This window comes from Hypomesus nipponensis, chromosome 14 (assembly GCF_054491055.1).
Source record: "Hypomesus nipponensis isolate SF chromosome 14, ASM5449105v1, whole genome shotgun sequence".
Classification (NCBI taxonomy): domain Eukaryota; kingdom Metazoa; phylum Chordata; class Actinopteri; order Osmeriformes; family Osmeridae; genus Hypomesus; species Hypomesus nipponensis.
In genome coordinates, this window is record NC_140374.1 from 18,868,461 (window position 1) to 18,888,025 (window position 19,565).

The 19,565-nt window shown below is 42.3% G+C and overlaps 1 protein-coding gene and 1 non-coding gene across 2 annotated transcripts in view; both read left to right on the forward strand.

Annotated features, from left to right (window-relative positions):
• Positions 1–456: 456 nt before the first annotated feature.
• On the forward strand, positions 457–587 carry LOC146259009 (small Cajal body-specific RNA 14). Its single transcript, XR_014729840.1, has one exon.
• Positions 588–2,376: 1,789 nt separating this feature from the next.
• megf11 (multiple EGF-like-domains 11) overlaps positions 2,377–19,565 on the forward strand; it is a 57,087-nt gene continuing 39,898 nt past the window's right edge. The window contains exons 1-5 of the mRNA XM_084671792.1: positions 2,377–2,513; positions 14,069–14,188; positions 15,502–15,635; positions 16,289–16,390; positions 16,923–17,023. Of these exons, the coding sequence (XP_084527918.1) occupies positions 15,520–15,635; positions 16,289–16,390; positions 16,923–17,023 (319 nt within the window). The 5' untranslated portion in view covers positions 2,377–2,513; positions 14,069–14,188; positions 15,502–15,519. The remainder of the gene's footprint in view (positions 2,514–14,068; positions 14,189–15,501; positions 15,636–16,288; positions 16,391–16,922; positions 17,024–19,565) is intronic.

The window sequence follows — 19,565 nt, forward strand, 5'->3', positions numbered from 1 at the left end:
TGGGTAGGGATTTTATGAGAAATAAAATTGTGGCATATCTCTTTCAGGGAAATAAATTTAATGTAAAGCTGCACTGGATATAGGCCTGTTGTCACTGCCTATATCTTGTTCATGTAAGTTAAAGTAGCCTACATTAATAGGCTTTCATACGGAATAGCTAGCAATAGCATATGTTTGATGAACGTGCACAAAGTGTGAATAGGCTAACTTTGATTGTTACCACTTCCAAGCACATATTGCCTTTGTAAAAAAAAGAAAGAAAACAATTGCACGATTTCGATGTCAGGCCTATTTTAGCCTTCAAAATATAATCATGTTTACGAAAGTAAGGTTCTGTTATGAGTGGTAGGATTAGCGCTCAGTGAGCTGTGGGCAACCGGTTAAGCCCATGAGCCAACGACTGTGAGGTTGCGAGTTCAAGTCTCAGTGAGGTGTTTAAGAAGAAGAAAAAAAAGTGTGGTCGTTCAATGTCATAAGAGCACAATCCCGTGAGCTACTTACAATGAATCCACATATAGTAACGCTGTTGTACCCACCGACGGGACTTAAAAAGTTATTGAGCTCCCTGTGCGATGGTACAATACAATGTTTATCGAACATTGACAACTTCGTTACGTGAGTCATGTTTTGACCTTGTACCGACATGTTTTCAATAGAACACAATAGAAAAATAAAAAAGCCCTCATTAATGTTTAGACATGGCAAGTCCTAAATAACCAATCATGTAGGTCTGATTAGTCTACACAAACTATAGCCATATAGCATGTCAAGAATATCGTGTCTATAGAATATTTTGTTTTCGTGCACTTAGTTTAGTTATAAGCTAAACTTTGTTTAGGCTACCTTTTCACAGGGGCGATTTTAAGATCAGACCTTTACAGGTGCTCAACCCCCAATGAGAATGTGACATGAATAGCCTACAGTGCCTTGCAAAAGTGCTATACCCCCTTGCAAATAAATCCTTAATTTCACTGGATAACAATTAATTCATTTATGTATTATTATGCAAAATATTGAATGAATGAATGAAAAAAATAAGGATGTCCCTTTCTTCATGACCTACCAGCATCAAATGATAATAAACAATAATACTTTTAATTTTCTTAATTATTATTATTTTTAGGGGTGCTGAGATGATATTTAGGGCTTGAGCACCTCTAAAAAGGGTCTAAAATCGCCACTGCCTTTTCACACGTGCAGTCATTGACCTATGCACTTGTAAAGCTCTCTCTTGGAAGTCACTTTGGATAAAAGCGTCTGCTATATTAATACATGTAAATGTAAGGACATGGAGAGGATAGGAGACAGGAGAAAGGAAGAGAGAGGAGACCGAACAAGAAAAGCAGAACACAATGGAGTACAGTAGAGTAGCCAATAGAATCATCAAGTAGGCTTAGAAAAACTTTTTTTCGAAACTTTTTTTCGAAAATATTGTATCAACCTTTAAAACTTGTTTTCGATTTTTTGTTTTTACCTTTCAAACCCTTTTTGAGCTTCATAGGCTAGGCCTATATGACTGTGTGAATGTGTTTCACATGCGTCTGGGCAAGCATTTCATATGTGAGTTTTCAGTAAGCTACTATGGATGTGTGTGAACGTTATGTCAATGTGTAGCCTGTGTTTCATGTGTTTGTGTAAGGTCAGAAAGTCTGACTTATTTCCTAAACAGCCCCTATAGCTATTGTGTCGCTGCAACACCCCACAGCGTTTTAAGGGTGAAAGTATGAAACCACTTGTCACATCTGCCTCGTTGAGCAATGGTGCATTGCCTTGGATAAAAGTAGACTATGACACGATTCGAAAGGTTGAAAGGTTCGCCCTTGCAGAATATATATAGACCCCTTAATTACAGTCTTTTAACGTCATTTTCCGAGCAATTTGCAGTGTTACCTCTTCGGCTGTCACAGACACAGTAAGCAGCCTAGCTTTCATTCATCTTCAGAAAAGGTGACCCAGTTAGCCCACTTATACTGTTTTTAGACTAAGTTAGCCTATAACTTTTAATATAAAGTAAACATTCCAAGCACGGTTAACGAGGCCTTTTCAACTGTCACAGTTGTGTTTGGGACTATTTCTCGTTTACAACACTTTCGAAGAGAAATGGGTAGACTAACACACGTTTAGACTAGCTTATTAGCTCCAGCTCTTTTTAATTGACGTAACTGAATAAAAGTGTAGCAAAACTTTTAAGTGAAGCAAAGTCAATCAATCAAGTCAATCAACAACATAAACTCAGGAGGATCTAAAAGTGGAGATATATTCAAGTGCAGCATCAGCACCAGATCTCGTGACGTCATTGGAGTTTAAAGTGGGCCGCGCTTGTCTTGGAGAGAAAGCAACAGTCCGAGATGGATGCAGCGCATTGCATCCCCAGCATTTGAACTTACAACATTCACTTAACCTACGTCCAAGCAATCACATTTTCAATATAGTCGGTGTAGATTGTGCTAAGCTTATCAGCCTACTTTAAAGGACGATTCAAAAACACAAAAGGCTAATTTTCGCTAAAAGCGGTAAGTATTATTATTAAGATTACCTTAACTATGTTCTAAGATGCTCGTTTTGCTGCTACTGTAGCCTATGTTGCACATGGCCAAACGTAGCTAATTAAGCTGTCATTTTGTGGTTTGTCGTCTGAATAGATTTATTTGACTTGCCAATAAGATATGGATGGGAACCTGTGATGTGAAATATGATCAGAAAAGGGTTTTGTCTTACTTTGCCATGCCATGGCTTGCGCAAATCGCCTTCCACTACTTAAATACTGGCTAATTAAGCACAGCCGTGGCATCAAGTTTGCAGCAATTCTGTGTAATAGTGTCTGTGAGTAAAGGGGATTAGTATTGGCCTATTGTCTACGTAAATACGCGTGCATTGAAATGCTTTAAACATGTTCAGTGTTGCTTTTGGCATTGCAGACTGAGGTAAAATATGTTCTTAAATTCCATGTGATTAGATTTCGGAGGTCATTTGGATGTCGTTTTTGTTGATAGGCTATATCCTACAAACAAAGCAGCAGTGTATCAAATGTCTATTTGACCTAACCCAAATATCTCGCTTAGTGAAGCAAATGCCACAAAGTCCACGAAACAAGCACATCATCTGACACAATGAGACCGTTATAAGTATAAAACTCCCGAATTCCGGAAATAATACAATCCGGGAAATTATAAAAACGACAGCATGTTCAGAGACTCTTACACTTTGTTTTCGAAATATATTGATGCAATGGAAAGCAAGATTTTCTTTGCTTGGAAGGTTAACAATGTTCTTACAAGCCACAGAAACAGAAACGAGTGCATTTGTGCAGTATTGTTTTTGACCACTAGATGACAATAAAGTGCAGGTTACTGTAGAAATCCAAGGGCAGTCCTAATCAGGGCCTTCAGGGTGTTAATGTGGAGTTTAGTTCTCGGCTACAATATGAAAAGTGACAACTGGGACTACAGTTTTGCAGATGCAATACAGGACATTTACGAAAGATCTTTTAATTTCTAAAGATGGTGCCAAAAATGCATTGCACTACAAACGCAATACATATTTAATGGAAAATAACTTTTGACAGATGATGGACCCCCCCCCCCCCTTTTAGACAATGTAAAGGCTATTTTAATGAAACTTTGTGCGTGGTAGTTTGTTATTAATTCATAAACATAGCAAATATAGACTTAATTAAGCCTATGGATTTTACTGTATCATCTGTCATTTAAGGCACAAGGTCAGAGTTTTTTGCTGCTTGTTATGCTTTTGTCTGGTCATTCATTGTGTATGGGTGAGTAGTTGCATTATAGCAATTTGTCAAAAAGTAATTTGTCATAACTGTACTTTGGCATTACAGTATTGCAGCTTTGTTTTCTGAAACCAACAGACCAAAGCTTTTAGTATAATTAAACATCTTTCTATTTTAAAAGATATTCATTACTTTCAGTGTCCCAAACCATATAGGGAGTTTCTTGCTGGAAGACAACCTATGGAGCAAACTGTTGATCTGGGTTTCAACTACACAAATATTGATATGATAGATTGTTTTGCTCCTTGTTGAATGTCAGACCTTTGTAAAAACATAACAATAATAAGGTACAAACATTATCTTACAGAACTATAGCCCCTCAAAGGTATAAGATGTGCCTAGTTTACAGTGGTTAAGCTTTAACAAAAGTGTGTAAACATCAGCATATAATGTTATCTGTTGACAATCCATGCATCCTCAGAGCTGCTGAGTATTGCCTTGTCCCATGGTGTGACCAGAGCCTAAGACAGTCACCACTGTCTGCGGAGGCTCTGCTGTAGCACTCTGATCAATGCTGACAGCATTTAATAAGTGAGAAGAAACATCCTTGTGTCATTCTTTGAGTGTCTGCCTTCCAAGAGCACAGATGAGTGGTTTCTCTATTCTTGATAGTTGTTGTTGTGTGGAGTTTACAGTCTAGTAAACCCTTTTGACTGGAAATCCTGATGTTTGGCTCAATCAATACATTTAATTACTGTTGATTAATGAGTGATTGTGGAGGTCAAAAGTTGACAGTTGTTTCAATTCCCAAGGATAAAATCTTATTGGTATGTATTTTGTATGTGAGTCATATTCCACTTTTCAAAAAAGTAATCAGTTTACAGGCAGATTACCTATTCATTAAATAATTAAACAATTAAATAATTTGTTCAATGACAGGACTGAAATCTAATTTTGGCATTATAGACATTCTAAATGTACAATTCAAGTTAATGTAAACATACACATATTATCTACTCATTAAACCCTTTTTTACAAATCCCAATAGAGAGTGTGTTCAACTACACACATTTATGAATTTAAATGTTTAATTAACACCAGTATTGGTTTATCTGTGCAAGTAATTACATTTAAAATTGATTTAAGTCTTAGAAATGGGACAGTGGGACAGGGAACATATGCATTTGAGAGACTCTACTAATCTACTGTGGAGAAATATTGCATTAATTTGTATTAATATGTACATTTTATAAAGTAACCTATGTACTTTTATAGAACAAGTTGTTTACTTTGGACCACAGACTTGATTTTTGCTTATAGAGTTTATATTTGGTTGACCAACGGCAACATTTTTATTATTACACAGTAAGGGGAAACATCTAGATTAAATCCTAAAGAAAAATAACTGTTCCTTATTGAAGATATATTTTCTCAGAATCCTTTAAATGAAACAGCCGTCATGACCTTTATTCTGCAAATGAAGCTATTTTTTCATTGAGATGACTGATAGATGTTGTTATTTTAGCAAAAGTGCATTGAACACAAAACAAATACCCTCCAGGCCAAAGCAACTGCATTAGCAAAAAGTTAATGAAAAATATGGAAAGAGACCCTGAACTTTTCCAGCAAAATCTCACACTTTGCAAACCATATTTTTTTTTGCATCTATCCCCTCCAGGGGGAAAGAAAAACTTCACATATTTTAAATGTAGTTTTAGAACACCAGTTCCAGTGTTAGTGGACCTTTAACAATTGGAATATTGTATTTCATGTTATGTTTCCTAATATGATGCCAATTAACGTTGGTGTAAATATTGTATACCTAATGCAATAATCCAACTTCATGGCTCAGTTGTGTCATAAATTCAGTTAGCTCTTCATCCAAGAACAACTCTTTAATTCAAATCTTAAGGATGAAAGAGATGCCTAGTCCTTTCCATTAGACCTCCATCATATAGTCAGGTTTGCTATTAATGTAATTGGTTTGAGGTTACATGATTACTACATTTGAGGTTACATAATTCCAATAAACGTAAGTAGTCCATATGCTGTATCTATATAAATGTTAATCATAGCGTTGGTTGAGAAAATTACTTTAGTTTAGTTGCGCTACCATGTTCGCTCATACTTGAGCATGTCTTCATCGAATTAAATGTGCTTTTAATTAATAGTCAAGGAATGTACAGCATTGATGTTGGTCAGGCAAAACTCTGCAGAGGAATGGATTGTGCAAGCCTGATATCTGACCACATCCTTCTTGCAAGGAGGAGAAACGATGAGCTAAGGCAGATTCTCCTGATAGAGGTGCTCCCGTGTGGAGCTGTTAATCCCCCCCCCTCCCTCCCTCCCTCCCTCCCTCCCTCCCTCCCTCCCTCCCTCCCTCCCTCCCTCCCTCCCTCCCTCCCTCCCTCCCTCCCTCCCTCCCTCCCTCCCTCCCCCCTCCCTCCCCCCCTCCCTCCCCCCTCCCTCCCTCCCTCCCTCCCTCCCTCCCTCCCTCCCTCCCTCCCTCCCTCCCTCCCTCCCTCCCTCCCTCCCTCCCTCCCTCCCTCCCTCCCTCCCTCCCTCCCTCCCTCCCTCCCTCAGGTGTGCTCCTTGCTAGGCACAGGAAGAACACCACAGCCAACCAGCGCGGCTCTGATTAATGCACTCATCAGTTCTTTTCCTGTGTGTTGTAATGACAAGAAGAGTCCTTCTGGGAGTCCAGTGACTTTTTACAAATACTGCTGATGCGCTGCCTTACATCTGCCACTAATTCGTTCTTTTTTTGACAGAGGACTATTAGAGTACATTCCTCGTCTCTAGACTGGGCCAGGCTGTCTGTCACAGTTTAGGGAAATATGCAAGACACATTTGCAAGACACAAAAGGAACTGTTGTCCTCTAAGGGAGGCATTTCAGGGTTAACCTAGGTAAACCAGACTTTAGTATTCACAGAACCACTATATGAAATCACGACGGATGTGCTCATATCAGTCATGTACATATTATGATCTAGACCATGATTTGCTTTCCTGACTGAAGCAGTGTGAGGATAGACTGAATGCATTAAGCAAATGTGTTGTTTATCACACTCGAGGAAAGCATTTGACATTTGTGATGAGCAGGTTGGCGCTTCACAAGGATTTCTCAATTTACTGACAATGTTGAGCTGGCAACATATCGGTAGGACATTTGTAATGTCAATGAATTATATTTCCACAAATATTGGATCATCAACGTGAGCTGACACTGACCTGGGTGGAGATTGTGGCTGTTCCTTCATGACCAGGCTTTCGACGGTGCAGTGGTAGGCTACTCTGCAGAGAAAATCTTTCCCTTTGAAGACATCAGACCTACTAATCCAACTAAAGACCAGTTTCTGATACTTCTTGGACTTTTTTGCTCTTGGATTATGTGGATCTTTCACCCTTAAACTGTACGGCACATTTTACTTAGCAACAAACTGGGCCTGTAACCTTGAAGCAGCAGTGATTGGGCTGGCCCTACAACTTAGAGCTCCTTTCTCAAATCACATAACCTGGTTGATAATGCATGACCTCCATCTTTCAGACCACTAAATTATTACGGCACATTAAGCATATATATATATATATATATATATATATGTATATGACAAAGCTTTTCAATCAGGACAGATAACTCACTGTGGCTTGAAGAGTAATCCTTCACCTGGCATCTTGTGGAGTTTCAGCACACACTGTGCATAATAATATATTAGGAGTTGTTGCAACTTGTAAGATTTGATTACTTATGTTGACTGTCGAGTGCATCAATGTCTGAGTGCATTGCACTAGATAAATCTACCAGCTGTGTTCCAGATACAAATAAAAATAAAAGATTTCTGTCAATGACTTAATTGTCTAATACATCTTGATTGCTCTAACTCAACTCCCCAGAGGAGTGCTGGTAAGCAGACACAGGTCCAACGCCAGTGCCTTGTGATAGATCTGTTTTATCAGTGAAGCCCTTTGAGTCCCACAACATAAAGCCCCTGCGCTTATTCAGCATCAGGGTCCCTTGTCTTTGATCAATGGGCGGCAGTCAGGTGCCGTGAATGGAGCCCAGTTTGAGTCACACCTGGGACTTGCATGCAGAATAACTGCCCACTCGACAGGGTCGGCTCATGAATAATCCCACAGCCACTGACCGTCCCGTCTCTCCGGAGCGCTCCTCAGAGGTGCTGCGTCTGCAGCCAGAGTCGTCCACAGAGCACAGGGTCAGGGCAGCTGAGACGCTCGTGTCCTCCGGCGCCGCGGGCAGTGCAGCCGTCTCCAGCATTAAGAGAAGAGGCAGCGCTGGGGTGAGCTGGACTATGCATGGTGGTGGTGGTGGTGGGGGGGGGGGGGGCGGACTACAGTTGCTTTTACGATGTTTTCTTTTGGGCACTGTTGCCATACCAACTGCAAGGTTAGCGCAGCGTGGAGGCCCGTGTACGAGAGGGCTTGCTTTGTGGGAAGCCTTGCTATCGTGTGCATGCACATTTGTGGTAGAGCCTGAGTCTGTATTCAGGGAATATTCACAGTAGCCTGTGATTATGGGCTTCCAGTGTTTCAGCTTTTGTTGTGTAGGTAGGAAATGAGGACATACCCTGCAGAAAGGACAGAGACTAGGTGATACATCTCTAGCTGGGCTTTGTGCTACTATGTACAAGTGGATGACATGGAAAATGTATTACTCCACTAAGAGTTGCAGTGTAGGGCTCATCATTTAGTTGTCTCTGGAAATTGCTTTACATGGAATGTGTAGCTTGGGTTGTAGTTCACAGTGTCATCCAATTCCGATTAAAGGCTGCAATATTTTTTTCCATAGAGCAAAATAAGTATGTTGTCTTTCTACATTCATTTGAGTTCTTAGTTGTCTAACTATGAAGGCAGGACCTTTTGTTGGTGTGTGTGTGTGTGTAGCTCAATTATATTCAGAACCGGGCATTGTATGAAGGTAAAATTTGGAAGGTGTGTTGTGCAGGACCCGAAGGCGTGCAGTGTTGCGTGTGATGTTGTTTAGATGAACAGTGTATGACAGATAATATAAATATATAAACAAGATTTGCGCCATGATGAGTTGTCCTAAGGGATGTATCTTGCGAGAAATAAATATACACGCATTTTGCCACCAAACTGGCACTGTTAATGTCAGTCATCTTTCCATAATTGAAACGTATGCAACTTCTGGATTGGTTCATGCCTAATTAGCTGTAAAACTGTTGCGGCAGAGGAATGGAACAGTGCAGAGAAATCCTGAGTCTAATCGACGTCTAAGTCGTTGTAATAAAGGCTAGTTTGCTTTGCTGTGAGAACACCAAGAGACTCACCCTAATGACCCAGTTGCATGTGCCGGTGTGCTGGCAGAAAGAGCAGAAAGAGATTAACGGCATCCCGTTCTCTTTCCAAATATGCATGTGTGTTCTGTCCCTCTATGCGCCATGGCAACGAGCCTGCGGGTTGTAACGCTCTTATGCTCCTACTCCTAACATGTCAAAGTGACTTCAATATTCTCCATGTGTGCACAGAGTCATGTCCTCTCCTGGCTTTTGTTCTCTTTTATTAATGCTTGCAGTGTGAATATGGAGACTTTGCTCTCAAGGACAACCGAAGGGTCCTTGTCGGAATTCGGCATACATCTTTAATGTGACCAGGGTCAAAAGCAGACATTCAACCCTATGGAAATCATTTGGTTCCATAATGGCCTGGTGATCATAGCCTACTGGCAGAGAATATTTTGACATCTAATCGTCATAACGCCGGATTATTCCCCATTCAGTCACTCTCAGGAAACCCTGAAGGTTAATTGGACAGAATAAATCTACCATTGGCCGGGACAAGTATTTTGGAGAGGGGAGTCTACTTTGAAGAAGGAGTATTAATGAGACAGATGTACTCTCTTAGACTAACGGCTCTCCTGGACATATGAAGTCTAGGTGGAAGCAATGCTCAGTTATCATAGTAGTTTGACCTATGTACCACTGACTTCCATATGGAATGAGGTCAATGAGTAATATCTGAAGATATTTTAAAAGGTTAAGTCAATATATCTATTGCCATTTCACAGGAAAGGTAAGGCAAGTTTAAAAGTTGAGAACAAGTGGAATGTCAGTTATCAAGTGGAGGTGGAAAGAAGAACTGTTTTTGACTCTCCTCTTCAGGCTTTTGTCTGCTTCACACATTGCTTACCCCACGGCATTTGGGGCGAGTTATTCCCCAGTCTGCGTCTCACATCCTTGGACGCTGACACAAAATAAATGAAGACACAAGGCAGACACAAGGTTCAGAGTTGGAAGGCCGATGGTGAGGTGTGGAACTGTTGGGGTGTAAAATTGCCCTAGCAGTCATGCTGTTGTTTCAGCATTTCATGGAGAGTGACTTTGGCGCTTCCTTTTCTCTCTCTTTTTTTTCTGTCTTCTCTCTCTTTCTGTCTTTTCTCTGGCCTATCTTGTCCTATTATCTGTCGATGTTCTTATTGTTATGTCCCGCCTCACCGTAGTTTAATACACACAAACTTTGGCTTGAACCTGGAGTCACAAAACAGAAAAACTGCAATAACTACTCAGACCTCTTTGTATGCATCACCATGAGAGTGTTGCTACCTTAATCAAGCCAAAACAGGAATGGAACAGTTCAGAGAAACATTGCTGTCCTTTTAGATTGATCCCAGTTGGAGGCTTGGTGAACAGGAGGTTCCGTGGACAAACCTCGCCCCCCTCACACCATTTTCCACTTTCCACTGCACTCCACTAATTTTTTGTAATTTGTCCAACTGTTCTTCACCAGCCACTTATTCCCCTCTTATCCTGCTGGCGGTCACAGGGTGGTTAATTATCTGCATGGGGACTGTGGATGATGATCCTTAGACTGCCTGCTTGGGTGAGCAGATGAGAACCCTGGTTCCCTCATATCTCTGGCAGAGCAAGTGACTCAGGGAAGGGAAGACTGTCTTTCAGAGGGCAAGACACCACGCAGCCATGTCAATGCGTTGCCTGGGGTTTGTTATTATAAAATGCCTGGGAGAGGAAATATTTGTTGACTATTGCCAGCTGCGTACAGTTTTTTGTGACATTGGCCACTGCACATTTGTTGTATTCAATTACTTTAGTTTCACTAATTAGTTTCCTTGTAGATGCTGTAAATCTTTAGAACTAGAGACCTTCTGGACCTTCTGGTCCAGAAAAACAATATAATTAATGGAAACATCTTTCAAAAACGTCAGGCTATAGATAATCATAACAATTTTAAAAATAACCTTGTAGCGAGGTTTAATCCCACAAACATGGAGTTGTTGCTTTACATTAATTAAATTGTTTACCAATCTTTAAGAGAAGGATCTTCAGCCCACTGAAGTGAATTATCTCCCAGATGTCTTCAGAGATCAACAGCACCTTGGCTCTACGGTAGTGGTGAATGGGAGTGGGCTTGGAGAGACTGGGAGCTTGGAGAGACTGGAAGCTTGGAGAGACTGGAAGCTTGGAGAGACTGGGAGCTTGGAGAGACTGGGAGCTTGGAGAGACTGGAAGCTTGGAGAGACTGGAAGCTTGGATAGACTGGGAGCTTGGATAGACTGGGAGCTTGGAGAGACTGGAAGCTTGGAGAGACTGGGAGCTTGGAGAGACTGGGAGTGGGCGGGCTGGGGTTTCAGAGCCATGACGGCTGGGGGAGATTCTCTTTGTGCTGTTTTAAATGAATAAAAGGCGGCGTAGAGCCTTCCTCCTTAGGGCTCTGTCTGACGTGGACCCGCAATGAGGCAAGGTTATTCAGATGAAAGATGGCGTTGAGATTAGTGGGCCCTGCCCGGGCCTGTGGACGTCCTGCATGCCGCACTGCGTGATTTATGAGAGTCGTGATGATCAGCGGTCGCTGCATGAATAAACCATGTGGCCAGAATTAAGCCTCCGTTAAACGACACGCGGCTTTTGCCAGGTGTCTCCCATTCCATGCCGAGTTCACACACACACACACACACACACACAGCACCAGCGCTGGGCAGCTGCTGATCCAAAAGGCTTATAGCAGCAATGTTGGATAAGCCCTCTTCTTAAAATCTGGATGTACACATTTTTGAAATGTACTACTGATGACGAATGCTGTCCTGGCACCGGGTTATGGACTGATGAAAAAAGTACCCATCTGTCCAACCGTCCAGCTAGACGTGGAAGCCAATGCCCCTCAGCTCCCAAACAGCTCCCACAGGTAGGGAAGTGTAGCCGGGGGTCTCTGTGATTAACCACACCATGTCCTCACTAATGAGCCATGACTCCTAATGAGTCTGAGCCTCAAGCAGCAGACAGTAAAGGTCAGCACTCTGTTTGAACTCTTCCTGTTGCTCGATCAGTTGGGCATGGCATGGCCTGTCACACGGTTAGGCCTGTGGCCTCATGTAGTGGGGTTGGAACATGGTTTGGCATGTAACATGTTTTTACTCGTAAGCCTTTACATCGCAACGCGAGAGACTTTTCGGAGCAGGATGTCACACATTTGATGTCAAAGTTGCCTTGCTGGTATATTCGCCGAGAATAATGTACTCCATGTACCACAATAATGGGATATCTAATTAAACAAGTTATATGCCCACTGGTATTCTGGGCAAGAGATGAATTTAAATCGGTGAATGATTTCCATTTGAACTAATCTCCATTAAACAGAAGCAAACTGACTCAAGCTATAAGGGAACTGAGGGTGTAAATAAATGAGCGTGTGGGCTTGAGATGAACTTGAAAAGCAACAACGGCCCACTGGATAGGGGGTTGGCAGAGAGACCGCCTCCAGCCCAGCTAGCGCATCCCTCAGAGAGGAGCACAGATGCTACTGACCCAGGGGACCGGCTGGTTAATTGCGCTGAGCTCTAATAAGTCACACATTGGAGACACACGGCCTTAATCATGCAGATGTCTCTGCTGATTGATGGCTGAAGGGAAAGAAGTAGTCGTGGATCTGTGTGGTTGTGTTATCTACAGACAGGTGTCCTGTCAAACAGTAGCCCCTGGTGATTATGTAGTCGTGTTCATGTGCAATGATACAGTACACCGGTGCTTTTATCTGAAACACTGTTCTCTTGATCGGTGCCTGTGAGATGTGTTGACATATCACTTTATTGGTCATCAGCATTCATTGCATTTTTTAGGCTTGGTGAGTAATCACAGTGGTTGTAAACATGAAACAAAAACTAAGAGGAGGTTAAGAGGTCCTCTTACAACAAGTTTGTGTAAAATCGGGAATATTGGAGTCGGGGAAACAAATTGTTTCTGTGAAGGCTGTGCAGACCCAGGGTGGAGACGTGCAGAAAAGCTCTCAGCAATCAGGGGCATATCGATCAGACTTTTTGTCTGATTGTACTCTGTTTACAAATTCTGGATTTGGAATGGGCAGTAAACAGAGGATGCCTCAAACATTCTGTAACACTGCCAAGGCAAAAGGCATCTTTACCCCATTGCTTTTATTTCCCAGTGCTCAAATGTCAAAATGTGTGCCAACTAAATGACAAAGATATATTTTGTTAGCTCAGTGCCAGAAAGTTACCTGTCCTCAATTGAGAAGCTCTTTCGAAACAATAGTGAATGCGTGTAGGTGACTAGTGTTGCTAGCATCAAAGTAAGAAGCTGTGTTCTGGATGTATTGACCCAGAAGAGACATTCTTCGTTAATTGCTTACAACCTACACCTTCGCTGTGTCGTATCTCAAGGAGGGGGTGAAGTGAGGCATCAGAGAGCCGTCACCTCTGCCTCCACTGTCCTCGCCCTCAGCGGCACGTCAGCTACACTTTTACATCTGAAGGAAACATGATGAATTATTTATTCGGAGAAGAACAAAAACAAGCACACTTTGTGCTCCTGATTTAATCTAGATTCTGAACACAGCGGCACAGACAGAAGACTCAGAGAGTCTCAAAAGGTGAACTCTGACCTCTCAGGAGGAATGATTAACAGCTGTGTAATGAGACTGGCGACAAACAGCTAGCAAGCCTACTGACGTCCCATAGATGCTCCTGGGTTTCATTACCACTCACAAATAACTAGTTCTCATTGCGCCATTGAAAAGGCCACTTGTGGGGCTGGCCGTGTGGTAAGTGTTCATTGTATGAGCACCACTTCAGATAATATAAGCTTTGTAGTTAGGGGAGAGAGAGCTGGGTAGAATCCAGCCATAAAGACTCACTTGTTTGGAGCAAAGGGGCTGTAGAGTTCAAAACCCTTTTAAAATCAATGGGGGGGGGGGGGGGCATGATTAGATTTAGTATATGTTGTCGGTTTTATGTGTGTACATGTATGTGTGTGGGGGTGTGTGTATGCGTATATGCGCGTGTCTTTGAGTTGTGTGATCTTTAGCTCATTATTTATTTTTTCCTCCGACAGACCTCTGACCTCCGCTTTCTGGCGTCTTCATCTCTCAGAAGAGCCGTCCCTCGGTGCAGCGTGAGCCACCAGTGTCCTCTCTCACTCCTCACGCGCAGGGACCACAGGCTACGAGATCAGGTGAGCTCAGATCCACGTGACTCAAGCCATTAAAACTGTCGCTCGTCTCATCCTGAGGCGCAGAAGAAGAATTCTCTCTCAAAAACAAGTCTGACAACAGTTCCTTTGACAAGCGTAATATAACACAACCTATCACTTCAGTTTTTAACTCGGACTAACCTTTGCAGTGTATTTCACATTTGCTGCATGGTAATGATCGAGGATATGCAAAAATAGCTTGTTGTGTCATATCCAGCGTCATTAATTTCAAAACCATTCATATAAAGGACTTGTACCCAGTCCTGACCATGTGGGAGAGGTTAAAACGCTCCATCAATCAGTCAAACAGAGTTGTCATATTTAACAGGATTGCTTCACAGAAGCGGTTGAATATGGAGGCTGTGGTTATGGTCATGTGGATGTCTTGATGAATCATCCTGTTTTGAAAAGGAATATGACTCTGACCCCTTCCTGCTTAAATGAAGCAGTACTTAAAGAAAGTCCCATTGATTTTCCTTCACATGCGAATGAACTATACACACCTCTCAACATAGAGGATTAGCTGAACATGTAAAACCCTATGTTATTGGATGCAGCCACTCAGAAACATTGGAACAGATTCCCCAGAGTAAGCATAAGCAAATTGAAGCATGCAGGCATGTGCAAACAGTCATGTGAATTGTGTATACACACACACAAACACAGATATTTGTGTGTTGGTCGAAAGAGATAGAGTTGTGTCGGGGGCTGTTGTATAGTACTTGGGATTGCAATGTGCTATGTCCATTGATGAGGGAGCATTCTCTGTCAAATTAATTCTGGTTTGCGCAGACAAATATTTCTGTACTTTTTAGAATCAAACAATTCACGTTTGGACGGTTTTCCAACGAGAATACCGTCAGATAAACCTTGTGTGTCATTCACTCATCCTTCACAGAAATCTGCAGAGGTGGGACTTTTACCTGTATAGCATCTGTCACTGCCATGTCTATTCATCATACATGTGTACTCCCAGTTGGTGGCATGTCTAATGAAATATCCTGACAACGTAAACAAATAGGCTTCCATGTGGTCCTCTGTCATTGTCACAGCGGCTTCCCCTCAGCTGCCCCTCCTCCTGAGAGAGAACACATGCTCTGTGTCTCCCACAGTCTGACACAACACCTGGGACGCAACCTCACGCACGTTTTCTTCATTAAGGCCTGCATTACAGTAGCAGTCAAAAGTTTGGACACATTTTCGAGGGAAAATGTGTCCAAACTTTTGACCGCTACTGTAAGTGGGTTAAGTGTTATCGTAGCATATGTCCCAACTCTGGAATCGTCTTCTTGTAGTCTCCCCCAGGGTGAACCATGGGGACTGCTGTCCGTGGCCCCCTTGCCCTGGCCCTGTTGTCTTTCCTGGGGCTGAGCACCTGCGTCCGGAGCCTCAACCCAGACGACCCCAATGTCTGCAGTCATTGGGAAAGGTGAGCGCCCTTCTATATCAGCCTCCAGCCACATTGAACGTTGCAGATCTTAGCACCAGAGAGTCCTGGCAGCAGTCAATACTCTCAGATGAATCCATGAGCCTGGATGCAAGCTTATATGATGGACATGTTGGTCCTTTGACCTTAGGGTCCTGGCTACAGACACAGAAGCTTAGATATATTCACAATGTCTGTCGGACGTTATTGATCTTCTCAGCTTAAGTTCCACAGCCCTGAGGTGTGGGAGGAGATGCGGCCTGAGATGAAATACGCAGGCAAATTGATCAGTGCACTCTTATCCTAATCAATCACGGCAGCCATATTGCCTGAATAATTATTAGTTGTGCTGGGTGGTGTCACTTATGAAAAATAAGCAGGAATAATTACCTTCTCTACATGCAGAGGGGAGGTTGAAAAGCTGTGAAGATGTATGGCCTGGAGTGTTGCCTGACTGGGGTGAGGGTACTTAGGGATCTTTTCATGCCACCTTGTTGGCTGGAAATGAATTCATCGGCAGGACATTTTTTTTTTTAATGGCTGTGAAAAAGTATGATTTTTATCATTCCACCGAGATTGTCCTTAGACAACACTTGCACTTGCAGCCAACTCACTTTGTGTAACAGAAGACAGAAAAGCTCCTTTTCCTGTTTTAGCTACGCCGTGACTGTCCAGGAGTCCTACGCTCATCCCTTCGACCAGATCTACTATACCAGGTGCACTGACATCCTCAACTGGTTCAAGTGTACCAGGCACAGGTGAGCACAGAACCCCTAATCATCTGGTCTTGTTACCTTATCATCAGCTCGGCCTTTCTAGTTCCTCACATTAATACCAACCCTTAAAGGACCAATGCAGATGTCACAGACACATCACTTCCTCCTCGTAATGTACAGTTACCAACCCTTAAAGGACCAATGCAGATGTCACAGACACATCACTTCCTCCTCGCAATGTACATTTTCTGACAGTGACTGCATCAAATGCTGCATGAGTTGGAATGACTTCATTAAGGTGTATGGTCGTTATCTCCGCTTAGGCACACAGAAGGCAGTCATGAGCTGTGTGGAAACTTCTGTACTGTAAAGTATTTCGAGCGGAGGAAGATTTTCTGTGCCACAATTTTCGGTATCGGATTTCTTCTAGGTCTTTCTTTGTGTAATGTAATTGAAGCAGGCATGGTGTAGGCAGAACATGAAGGCTGCCAGCTGCAGGTTTAGGTGTCCTTCAGGAAGGGTCACTCTGTTTAAACCTGCAGCTCACGCTCTTCCCTGTATGTCTGTTCCCCAGGATCAGCTATAAGACGGCTTACCGGCGGGGAGTGAGGACCATGTACCGACGCCGCTCGCAGTGTTGCCCCGGCTACTTTGAGAGTGGAGACTTGTGTGTTCGTAAGTATCCTTCCTGTGACTGGATCCCTCCATAATCACCTCTCCATCCGTCATTTGATGCACGTGATCATGGGGAGGAAAAAAAGAACTGCTGATCAGCGTCTGTGACGATGATCAACTTCTCATGACGATCATGAGTCTGGCCGTCCTGGCTCTCACGGTCGTCCCGTGTTCGAAAGGCCTCGCGTGATCTGCTACACGCTGCATTCTTGGTGTACAGCGCCACTTCACATGATTAATTCGAAAGTATTTAACATCCTCTCCCTCCTTGTTTCACCTTGGTTTTCCAGCGAGAGAAGTTTTATTGAACTTATATAACAATGAGAAAATCAACGACCCAAGTGGGACCTACTTATGGACCAAGGAAGCAGAAAAGCTTCAATAAAACGATACAAAAATTCAATGACATAAAACAGAGCAGAAACTGTTGAAATTGGAGTCAAGCAATATGTTGATTATTACCTTATAATATCAATTTTAGAGTTCCACAAATAATAATTGGTTCAGTATTTTATATCTACACATTAAAGCAAATATTCTGACTAAATGAAGTACCTGGATATGCCTTTTAAACCTATGGTTTCTAATATTCTCTCAGATTTTATTCTAGGCAGATAGTCCCTGCTTGTTTTTGTATTTCCGGACTTTTGTCAACATTTTCTTGGTAACAGAGGGATGTTAGCCATGTGTGTTTGTTCTTAGAGCTTGTCCTTGTCCAGATTCTTCTAGCCTAAAGGACACATTAGATCACTGGAGCCAGTTTAGAATGGGAGCAGATTTGATTATGTTGGGGTGCAGAAGAGGGGGGTATGGTAGACTGATCAATATTGTATTCATTACCCAATGGAAAGTCGGCGTGAGTATTTGTTCATTAGCTGCCATTTGTAGTGTGTTAATGTAGTTGAATGTACCAAATAAAGAGGCATTCTTTACATAGAGCCTCTCTACTGTTTGAGCTAGAGTTCTGTTTACAGAGAACCCCTGCAGGTCATTACCAGGCCATAGAGGCAAGTGGCTGAAGACCAAATGAAATAGAAATGGAAGCTTTCTTCTTTTTATTGTCCAATGTTGTCTCCAGCTGTAGGACTGTCTCCCTGCTCCTGTCTCTTCTGAGGTGAGAGTGGAGCAGGGAGGGGCTAGGGCAAGCAGGGCATGCTCATTTTTTTGCTGTCTTTGCAAAGCGGTCCTCTCCTTTTAATCCTAGGTCTTTCAACACCAGGATTAAAAGATTTGTACTGTCAAGGATGCTTAACAGGCAGGGACAAAATGGAAGAATTAAAGACACTTTCAGTACATAATGTAGTTATTGATGTGCAGCGTACCTTTTGTGTTTATAGTGCTCAGTGCCCTTGGAAGTGCTACTTAGAGCACTTTTTTTGCTGTTTTTGGGGGGAATGGAAGATTTCATAATGGGTTCTCGACATGTCAGGCTTTAAATAAAGTCACTGGTGCCGAGCAGCCATATTCAATTGGAAGAAGAAGGGAGGGTAATTGACATGCGCATTGTATGCGAGTTTATCTGAGGTAGTCATTTCTTTCTTAATGAATGTAATTATTTCAATTGTGCAAGGAAGTCAGAGAAAGCTGCTAATGAGCAGAAGGACAGTGTAAAGAGAGAGCTGTCTCTGAGCAGACTTATGAACGATCCCCCCTCCCAGTCTCCTTGTTTCCCCCCTCCCTACTTTACTGCTAGTCTCCACCAGCCTCGCCTGGTGACTGATGCAATATTAACATGGTGTCGCTGATTCATGCTGTAGAATGAGTTGAACTTGGTTTGATAAAGTTCCGGCTGCTAATATAAGTACGTTTTACATTCTAAGTTTTAATGATGGGGAAGATGATGAGATTTCTCTCTAGAAAGGGATGTGATGCCTTTGATTTCTTTTTCATTTAGGCTTTGTTGTGGGGCTTTATTTTACCCTTCAAAGAAAGGTTTCCAAATATATCATCTCTGTAGATGATAGAAATATATGGCGGAATCTTTGGAGATTCTTTTGTGATATGTGCAGTAGGCATCGTTCCCATGATTGATTTAACCTTTAACTACATCTCACTGTTCCTTGTACTCCTCACAGCATCTCCACACAGTTCAAACAAGCACAGAAAACCATACAGATGTGTTGTTTATGAATTGCATCTTACTTAACTAGTGCACAAATGCTGTCCAAGACAACAAAGGAGAAAAAAATAATAGAACAATTTGTACAGAGATCTTCTTTACTTTTAAGAGATAATAGTTGTGCTGTGGAGGAATATTCCATTTATTAACACAACGCGACAATCACCAATTAGCTCTATTGTTCCCTTGTCTGATAACACCTCTGCATAATGAGTTAGATTAGCCTTTTATCTAGATGAAAGACTCCATTTTCCAACAGATTCCATAGACAGGAGGTAAAGACAGTAAATTATGAATTTCAATTAAAATGAAAAACCTATTTTCTACTTTATTAGACCATTGTACTGTACCAGGTTCAGATCTTAGGAACAGGTGCCCCCCCCCCCCTCCCCGCCATCCCAATCTTCACTTCATAACTTCCAT